Raw genomic sequence first — 10,871 nt, forward strand, 5'->3', positions numbered from 1 at the left:
TGGTTGGTTTCAGTTGTGAGGAACAGTAAAGTATTAAATTTACTTATGTTACAACATGGCTGATTTTCTTGACAACAATTGGTTGTAAGTATTATAACTTTTTTATATATAAGATAAACATATCTGAAATATGTCCTATGTTATTTCATAAGCTTTTAACTGGTTATGTTTTAAAGAAAATGCTATGTCAGTTTTAGGTTATGTCATAGGCCACCTCAAACTTTACTGTGACCATATGGTCACAGTAGGCTTTCATATGAACAAAAAACAATAATATTGAATATGTTTTACCAGTAATTTTTATTTCGCCTCTCATGTTTGTGAGGTATATATATTACATTATTATCCTTCATTTGTTGTTTTAGGCAACAACTGTCACTGGCCGAGGGATTTACTGTAGCCGAAGCTGTCGATGTAATTGAAAACTTTGTTGATGACGGGGAATCTCGACACCTCAGACGTTGACATCTTTATTGCCCCCCCAGAAAATGATATCCCTCACTGATGAAGACTCTGGTCCAGAAGACGAAGGTGGTACCATAAATAATTTGAACGGTGGACAACTATCAGCTCCCGCAGAAATAAGAGTAAGAAGACTTTGTAATCTTGTTGAATCAAGTTGCACGGAACTACAAGATAAAAAACATCGAACCTGGATTGATGGCGACATGGAAGCTCAGAAGACTCTTGCTTTTCAAGCATACAACTACAGTAAGTTTCAGTTCTTTAAGCCCAGTTGAACTTTTTGAGCTATTCATCAACAACAGTGTTATTGAATTGCTAGTTTAAAAAATACAAACAAGTACGCTTTATTCAAAAACTGCCCAGACCCAAAGGTTACGGAGGAAGAAATGAAATGCTTTTTAGCAATTTTGTTACTGTCAGGATACAATGAACTGCCTGGTAAGAAATGCTATTGGGATTCTGGACTAGATATGAAAAATGAAATGGTCTGTCAAGCAATGAGACGTGATAGATTTATTCAAATTATGCGCTTTTTTGCACTGTGCAGATAACTCTGAGACAATTCCAAATGACAAAATGTGGAAAATGAGGCCACTTATGAACTTACTCAAATGTAAATGTCTTGACAATTTTTGTACCATCTGAGTTTTTTTGTGTTTTGATGAGTCCATGGTAAAGTACTATGGCAAACATGGATGTAAGCAATTTTTGAAAGGGAAACCTATCCGTTTTGGCTACAAGATTTGGAGCCTAAATACTGATACTGGGTACTTGATCAATTTTGAGATTTTTCAAGGGAAGAACACAACAACAAATGAAACATATTCAAAGCTATTTGGGAAATCAGCAGCTCCTCTTGTATCAATGCTGGATGAAATACCTCAAGATGAGTTACCCTACCAGTTGTTTTTTGACAATTTGTTTACAAGTCCAGCACTGATGAAACATCTGAAAGATAGAGGTTATGGTTCTACAGGAACTGTCCGAATCAACAGATTGCCAAAAGACTGCCCTCTTTCATCAAAAAAAGATATGCAAAATGAATCTCGAGGAAGCTTTCAATGTAAAATAGAAAAAGAAGATGGCATATTTGTCGCTCGCTGGAAAGACAATAGTGTTGTTTACAGTCGCATCGACATCATATGGTATTGAGCCTATTGCTAGTGTGAAGCGCTTCTCTCAGTCAGAAAAGAAATATCTCCACATTCAACAACCCTTTGTGATAAAACAGTATAATCACCACATGGGAGGGACGGACCTTATGGATGAGGACATAAGCACCCACAGAATTGGGATCAGGGGAAAGAAGTGGTGGTGGCCTTTGTTTACATGGCTTATAGATCTGGGCACCACTAATGCTTGGCGACTTCTCAGATTGTCAGGGAACAAAATGACAAAACTGACATTTAGAAGAGAAATAGTTCAATGCTACTTAACAAGGTTACAAGACTCCTCCAGCTCTTCCCGGCCCAAGTACTTCAAGAAAGGTCTTCGTTGCAAAAAATAAAAATAGTCTACGCTAACGATGGTCTACATCACTATGTAATACCAACAGAAAAGCGCAGGAGGTGCGCAAATAGATTGTGCAGTTCTGTAGGAAGAACAGCTTGCAAAAAAATGTGACGTCGGCCTGTGTGTAAAATGTTTCGAGAACTATCACAAACTGCAGTAGGCTACTATATATGTCACTCTGGAGTCTACAAAAACTTTATAATAATCTGATTTTACTTTACTTAATAGTTTAATGGTTTTAAAGTAAATAATAAAGTAAAGTTTTCATATAATGCGATTGGTTGTTTATTTATTCGGAAAAGGTATCTTAAAAGCCTACTGTGACCATATGGTCACACACAAATTTTTCGATATAGATACATCACTAGAATAAAATCAATAATTTTCCAATAACAAAAAAGCTTATAGAAAAGGGTTTAAATACAAAATAATTTCAAATTCCACAGAAAATAATTCCAGTCCTTTATGGGTTAAATTTGGAATTTTGTGAATTTGATTTTGTTTTGCTTGTCGTTTTTTGTCTGGTGGTAAATAATACATTCCAAAACGCCTTAAATGTGTGGGGAATATATCAATATAATAATATACTATACATAGATGTAGCCTCACAGCTCTGCAATGCAATACTAACTAAGATACAATATAATTAGACACTAGAAACATTATTGAGTAGTTCAATAAAATATAATTTGGCTAAATAAATAAAGTTTATTACACTGGATTTTTGGCTATTACGACATTTCCATTAAATAAATCTGTAAAGTCTGGATGTGAAAGCATTCAAAGTTTAAACAATGGAAAATCTCAACTAAATAAACCACCTTTAAGCGACAAGTAAACATCACAACACGCTTTCTTAAGTTATTAGAGAACTTTTAAGTTCCCGTCATCCATCAACTAACATGTCAAAAACTTGTTCATCAGATAACCGACGACATAATTATTTTGTAATAGACTGAACTAATTTTGATAAGTTGGATATTGAAGTCATTTTACTTGTTATCTCCCATATGCTTTAATACATCAAATAAAGTAAAAGAAATTCTTGATAAATTTCCTTTTACTGTTGTAGAACTCAGGCATAGTGTAAGTTTACGTCCGTTCCTTGTAATTTTTTATTGAAACAATTGTTCACGGTTAATTTCCAAAAACACTATAAGTAAGCGCAGTGAAAACGTACTCAACTAGTTAAATACTATGATAATAACAATGGTTTTGTGAATACACTCCATTCATTATTGATGCAGTTAATCAACAATATTACAAAACAATGTAAGAGTATGTCTGAACTCATGTTATTGGTTTCACTAAAGTTTCAGTCTATAGTTTAAAAGTCTTATTATTTCAGATTTTAAAACGTTATTTGACCATACCTATTCTGTTCTGTTAGGTTTTTAATTATTATGTATATTTTGTGATTTTTGTTGAGGTTACACATACCTACCAATAAAAAATATGCACTATATACATAGAGTGACAAGCACGATCTTTGAACTAGATATCGCTTATAAGAAAAACTTAGAGGAAACCATTAAGTCTTTAGGTGAGTTTGGTATCAGTGAAGATATTGTGAAAACTAAAATAATTTAAATTTTTCCAGCCTCTCGATTTACAGGCTACAGTGCACTCATGCTCATCCAATAATGTACGTTTTATATAATGATTATTACGGTTGAACGTAATATACAGAGTGTGAATTAATTTCCGATACTCCTAAATATATTCCAAATAGATCGATATAAAATCTTCAACATACTAATTTAAAAATATTTTTCTGGATCTTTTGGAAGGTAAAAAACGTCGATTCCGTACCTTTTCAAGGGGGGTAGAAGGAGGTAACAATGAATTTCAGAACCAAAACTACTTTATTGTGATGTTTAAAAAAACATTTATTTAACAGAAAAACAATGACGTAAATAAATATGTCTACAATGTGTGTACCAAAGGTTATAGGCAGATAACCCCTTCAAATATTAGGGTTTGAATTAGGGCCTGACACGCCATTACATATTCGAAAACCATTGGGATATCGATGTACCATCTTTATCATACTTATTAAAATACTTTTTATATACATTTAAGGATGTTTACTTCCATTTCCACCGTGTTTTTAGATTGTGTCTATCACATCTTAGTGCCCTCAATTTTTTACCTGATGAGACAAATGATCTTTTTTAGGTATCTCTGATGTCGAAGTGATGTCAAGTTTCGTTTTGAGCTTCTTCGACGTCAATTTCTCTCTTCAATAGTTCTCTGGATCTCTTCAGACGAACATAACTACAGATTCCAGGAGTCAACTTTGAAACAGCGGCAGATACCAGAAGCTGAAATAAAAGGAAGGCGAACTAGAGATAAATCTAAATTATATTAAATCCCATCCTCACTTTACATTTTAAGATAAGCGCCATAAGTAAAATCTACATGTCCTGCCAATGAGGTAAAAGGATATATATATATATATATATATATATATATATATATATATATATATATATCTTCTTAACGTTTTACGTACAATTTTATTATAACCATCACTGCTCATACATTTAGAATACTTAGTTTTTTTTATAAACTTTTAAAATCTTAGGACAATATTATATCATATCGTTTAAGCCCACCCCCCCCCCCCCCCACCCCCCCCCCCCCCCACCCCCCCCCCCCCCCACCCCCCCCCCCCCCCACCCCCCCCCCCCCCCACCCCCCCCCCCCCCCAATAGGTTTGATTTTTTATTTTTCAAAATTTAATTTTTCCTTTTTTTTGCTTTAAAAATTTTTCCCTTAAAAAAAAAAATTTTCTTTTTGAACGTTTTCTTTTAAGCTTTCAAGGGGGGAAAAATTTTTTTTAAACTTGGCCCCCAAATTGGGAAAAACCCAAATTTATTTTTCGGTTTAAGGGTTTTTTCTGAAAAAAAAAGGAAACTCTTTGAAATTTTAAAAACTAACCAAAATACTTGACAAGGTATTACACAAAAAAAAACCCCTTAAAAACCCTGAAAATTTAAAACTCATTTTAAAATTTAAAAATTTCGAAAAATTTAATCAAAAAATTTATTTCTAAAAAATTCAAAAACATAAATTTTTCCAATTTTATTAGGGTTGTTAAAAAATTGAAATGGATTTGGTTTAAAACCATTTTACCTTATGTAATTAAATCATAATCCTTGAACCAGTTTAATTACGGAATTTAAAAAATTGGAATTTTTGTACATTATCCCATTTGTTTTTGGAAAAATAAATAAAACCGAATGTGAATTTTAATAGAAAAAATTTTAAAATAAATTTCAAATTTATCTATAAAGCTTGAAAAACTTATTTAATTAAAAAACCTATAAAATGAAGAGGAAAAATTTGACTAATTCCAAACATTCCGATTTTTTTAAAATTAAGATCATCCTTAACATCCTTTTCTTGAAAATTTATCAAAACGCTTTTTCAAAAAAAATTTAGTAATTTCTTTCTCTAAAAACGTACCCTTAAAATAATATAAAAGTAAATCTTACAATTTTGAAAATTAATTTTTTGGGAAAGGGGGAAAATTAAATTAAAACAAACCCAACTTAAAATTTAAAAAAAAAAAAAGTTAAAATAATTTTCCGGTATTCGAGGACTTTAAAAAATTTTCTCCCCTATTTTTACATAAAAGGAATTTTTTTAAAAACTAAAATTTCAAAATTTTTAAAAATTGGGGTTTTTGGGGGTTTTACCGAGTTTAAAAAATAGGGGATACAAATTAAAACGAAAAAAACAGTTAAAAATCTTAAAATTAAATTGAAATAACTTTGAAATCAAAATCCATAAAAAATTTTTTTAAAGTTTTGTAAAAAACCATTTTTGTTTTTAAGAATAAAGGCTGTTGGGTAATCCCTTTTAATTTATGAGAAGGAAATTTTAAACTTTATTATTTAAATTTCCTGAATTAGGATTTTTCGATTGCCCACCAATTCCCCCTTTTAAAACATAAACTTTGATATTTTATCAACGAAACATTTACAAAAAAAATTTATATTTTAGAATACAAATTTAAATGTTTTTTCTAATTTACTAAAAACTCTCGTTTAATTTTTTTTAAAGTTTTATAATTTTCCAAAATTTTTACCCCAAAGGTTTCTTTTTAACTTTCCTAAATTTTTTGGGCCAATAAATTTAAAAATTTTTCTCCTTTTTAACTCCATTTTTCCCAAAATTTTTTTTTCCCCAAAATTGCTTTCCTAAAGTTAATGTTTTTATCGTTAATCAAAATTATCTTTTAAATTTCTAAAAAATTTCCTTTTCTTTTGGAATTTTCAAAAAATTTTACCTGAAAAAAATTTTAAACTTATTATTTTTAAATTTTTAATAAATTTAAATTTTAAAGTCCACAAAATTTTAAAAACTAAAAAAAGGGTTTTCATTCTTAATCCTTTAATTAGTACTCCCTAACTGTATAATAAAATTACTTTTTTATTTTTTTATTTAAGATTGATCTTCCAAAAATTTTTCTATTTATATAAATCTGTACCCCTTTACAATCTTGCAAATAACACCATCTTCATTTTTACTTAAAAATTTTTTAAAATAAATTTTTACTTGTACTTTTTTTACCAAGTTAATTACATTTTACTTCCTTTCAATCAAATTTGGGGTTTTTTAAAAATTTTTAAAACTTTTTAAATTAAGGTTGGGTTTAATTTGGGCCAAATTTCAATTTCCTTTTTCCCTTGGGAAAATTTTTTTGAATTTAAAATTTTAAGAGACTTAAATTTAGCTTAATTTGGGAACCTTTGGGAAAAAACCATAATCCCTTTCCCAAATTGGTTTTCTTTTTTTGTTAGAACTTTACGTTTAAATGGTTTTTTGAATTGATTTTAAAGTTTTTTTAATTTAAATTAAATTTTTATTTGGTTCGTATTTCAAAATATATTCCCGCTTTGTATGAAATTAATGTCTGTATTTCCCAAACCTTAAATTATTTTTTAAATCAAACCTTATCTGTATGAGTAGGTTAGGAGGTGTGATTTCGTATGGTTTTAATAACTTCAAATTTGATACCTTTTTTTTTACGGGCCCAATTAAAAGTATCAATTTTAACTATTTAAATTTTCTTGATAATTATTTTTAAACAAGCTAATATCATTCTCGTTCCAATTTTTTCTTTAAAACCCTTTTTGTATGGTTTTCCAGCTTAATCTTATTTTTTTGTTTAATTTTTTAAACAGTTTTTTTTTTTTTAAAACAATTGTTAACATTTGCATTTTGCTGCAATTCTATACAATCCGTTTTGAGTTTGAACAATCTTAGAATCTATATTTTTCGTTTTCTTTTTACACTTGTGACAGTGAATTAAAATCATCTTCCATTTACATATCAAAGTTTTCCAAGTTTGTTTAACTCTTCTGAAATATCTGTTTTATATCCATACGGTACTGTATCGATCTTATTTTCTAGGACAATTCTCTTATCATCATTTAGCGTTCAGTGCTAACTTGTTTTATAGTGACGGTGTACAACTCATGTTTGTAGTTTTTGATTACTGTCATCTCCCTAAATTCTTCTTTATCTTCGAACAAACATTTCTTCAAGTTTTCGATATTTATTGTTTTATTTACAACGCTTCTCTTAATCCCTTTACACCTAACTGGGTTTTTATCTAGATATTTGTACGAGTACATCTTTAGACCTTTAAACCACAAAATTCTTCTAAAACTTCCGCTATTTAACTCATCTTTGAATTTCCCTATTACCTTCTTATTTTTTAGTAGTGAAACATTCGTGATCCTTTTGGATAATCACTTGTATCAAAGTCATCTATATTTTCTTTAATAATTTTAAAAGGATTCTCGTTTCAATTCTAGGAAATAACTGTCTGTATCCATGTAACACAGATTCAAATCTGGATCAAACTTCTTTAATTTGTTGTAATAAAACTCGTACATTAGCAATTTTTGAGAGGTCGAGAACTGAAAATCCTATGTAAATCGGTTTGTTAAATTTAACCTTTTGTTTGTACATGTGACTCGCTATACAGTTGTCGTCAAAGATGTTAAAGCATTTGAAATTTGTTTTCTTAGCTTGTTTCATTGAAAAATTCTTCATTTCCAAGCTTAATATCACATTCTGTTTCTCACATTTTCCATAGATTTTCCCAAAAACTGAGTTGTTCATCAGCTTATAAAAGTCCTTTTTAAAGTCGCTTGTAGCTTTGGGTTCTCATGTTTGTGTTAAAATCAATGTATTCTTTCATAAAAGGCTTCTGATCGAATGCGATAACTCCTATTCACATGTTTTAAACACCATTTCCTTGTTCCAGATAGAATTTCAAATTTCTCGACATGAACAACGTATTCAGTTTTATCCAGTAGAGTTGTGCAAAGTTTGTTTTTTAAAATGTTCTGGAGCAAGAGGTAAATCCTTGTGATGTTCGTGTAAAATTTGTTGGATATCCAAGATCGACTTCGAGAATATAGCCATAATCTTCGTCGCCAGTGAGTTTCTAAAATTGTTTCTTGCCACTCTTCTTTTGTATACGTTTTAGGATACATCCACTTGATATCGCCGTATGGTAAACTTTGCATGAGGCCATACCCATAAAGGCTATTAGCATCGAGATAGAGTAAATAGTTTTCGGGCTAGGTCCTTATCAAAAATCTTTTAAATATTTGTTATTTGCTTTCACATATCGTTTAATACATTGAGAAAATGCCTCCGCGAATACTTTTTTCGATCATTAAATACATATCGTAATCGTGTATCAGTTGAAGCTCGATTTTAGTTAATTTTAACATAGCATCCCATGCAAGACTGGGAGCTGTTAGATAGTGTGCTGGATCAAGCTTATAGCAATTCAAACAAATATTCCTAAAATTTTCAAAGATATTCAGCGAGCAATAGAACATCTTGAATGTTATAGAGATCAGAGTAATTTCCTAGATTTTTCTCTCTTTTAATTTGTTCCAAACATTTTAAGTAGTGTTGAAAATCTTTCTCAGATATGCTCTCGTCTGTCAAAAGTGAATAGAAATCTTGAATTCTCAATTCCTTCTGTGTAATCAAGTTTTTCAATACTGTCGATAAATTCATAGGGAAATATGCCTTTTCCCAGATAGAATTTTAAAGATTTCTTCTTCGTCATTTGGCTGTCTTTTTAGAATTTCATTCAATATTCTTCCATCCTGTATAAAATGATTTGTATGTTTGAAGTCTTCTTTCTTTAGATTTTTCGCTAATTTTTCAATAGACAAGGCCATGAATCTAAATGTGTCCACGAAAGAGAATTTTATGAAACTTTCTAGGTTTGTTCACCATCAAACTCATACCCGTATCCAGAAATTTACAGAATAATTTATATATCGTTCATCGGTGTTTGCAATCAAATCAACATTACCGTACTGTTTTGCCAATTCTTTTATGTACAAATGAGTATCGTAATTTGACATATTATGGACAGAAAACTGGAATATTTTGTGGAAATTTCAAATTCAGATTACAACATGAATGAGCTGCGCCTCGAAACTTTCCAGTCAAATGACAATGATCTCTTACTTTATTATAACTCTTATCTTTTCCAACTATCAGGAGTTAAAACCATACTGAATTGACTCAACATCATAAGCAGACCATTCGCAAATATGACAAACGTTTGCATTTTGGTATGAAATTTCTTCTTCTTCAGTCAATTTCATAGGTTTTTTGTTCTTAGGAATTATATTTTGTAGCTATGTATTTCGATAATTTATTGAGTTCTCTTCAAACAATTTTGCCGGAACATTTGGCAAATCTTCTTCATGTTTTGCTCGATAACATATCGGCTTGTACATACGATTGGTCACATTCGACACTAAATATAGAGTAAAAACCATAATGAATGTGCTTCTGAATCTTGGTTGTAGTCGATCTTTGTGGATTATTCTTGCATGTCGGAATTTTTTCTAATATGCTCTCAAAATCCATATAAATAACGTAAGGATGGCTAAACTTCTTTTGATAATTAGTAAATGAATGTTGTTTGACCTGGAAATGGCATAATTGGTTTACAAACTTCATGTTGCTTGCAAATTTCTAAATGGTCTGCTAAATCTCCAGATTTGTAGAAATGGCTTAAACATCTTCTACAAAGAAATTTCCTTTCCTTATGCTTAGATAACTGAGAACTCACGAGTTTATTTAAATCGGTTATCAAAAACATAATGAGATTTGTCTTCTTGTTTTAACATACAATAAATCAACTTCTAACTCGGCGTCATATTTTTCAGAAATTTGTAACGGAAACAATGTTGAGTTTTTCGTCATAAGTATAGACATTGATAGACATTTTAGGATACTTATACTTGGAATTGTAACTTCGTTTTTCAAATGATTGTATATCCTTTAAAGACATTGGATACTCAAATTCCGAAAATATTTCGTCATTTACAAATTTTTCATATTGTTTTGCTCTGTCTACATGAGTTTCTGGTTTTTCAATAGCACATCGGATAGAATAAATAAAACAGAAATCATCTTTATTTTTGATATTCACACAAGCCTTCCTATCTTTGATTATCTTTGGTAAATCGATATATGATCCTGCGTTCATCATTTCGTGTTTATTAATGCTCAAAACTAGTTGTTTGCAGCTTTTAAATGTCCATCCAGAACCCTTATTTGGATGATTTGTTTGTTCACGATGTGTTAATTTATTAAATTGTTTGGTGATAAAAATCGTTTACATCGAAGATTTCATCTGCTTTTATAGTAAAGTACATTGGGCAAGTTTGTCGTTCACCGTTTACTAAAGTTCGTTCGTATTCGCATTCCAAAGAGAGATAACCCTTCATATTTTTAACATTTTCTTGAAATTTCTCGATTAAACTTTAAATTTCTGACCGCATAATTGAAAGATATTTGTAAATTGACATGGAATTGTCGTTCAAGTTTGT

General features: G+C 30.2%; 1 protein-coding gene across 1 annotated transcript; it reads left to right on the forward strand.

Annotated features, from left to right (window-relative positions):
* Nucleotides 1-1,546: 1,546 nt before the first annotated feature.
* On the forward strand, nt 1,547-1,972 carry LOC124366496 (piggyBac transposable element-derived protein 3-like). Its single transcript, XM_046823083.1, has one exon. It carries the CDS (start codon nt 1,547-1,549, stop codon nt 1,970-1,972), a length of 426 nt encoding a protein of 141 aa, XP_046679039.1.
* Nucleotides 1,973-10,871: the final 8,899 nt, after the last annotated feature.

The sequence above is a fragment of the Homalodisca vitripennis genome, chromosome 7 (genome assembly GCF_021130785.1).
Source record: "Homalodisca vitripennis isolate AUS2020 chromosome 7, UT_GWSS_2.1, whole genome shotgun sequence".
In the NCBI taxonomy this organism is placed as follows: Eukaryota; Metazoa; Arthropoda; class Insecta; order Hemiptera; family Cicadellidae; genus Homalodisca; species Homalodisca vitripennis.

Coding starts and splice junctions, on each gene's coding strand:
- LOC124366496 (XM_046823083.1), top strand. CDS start 1,547: ATGGCATATTTGTCGCTCGCTGGAAAGACAATAGTGTTGTTTACAGTC.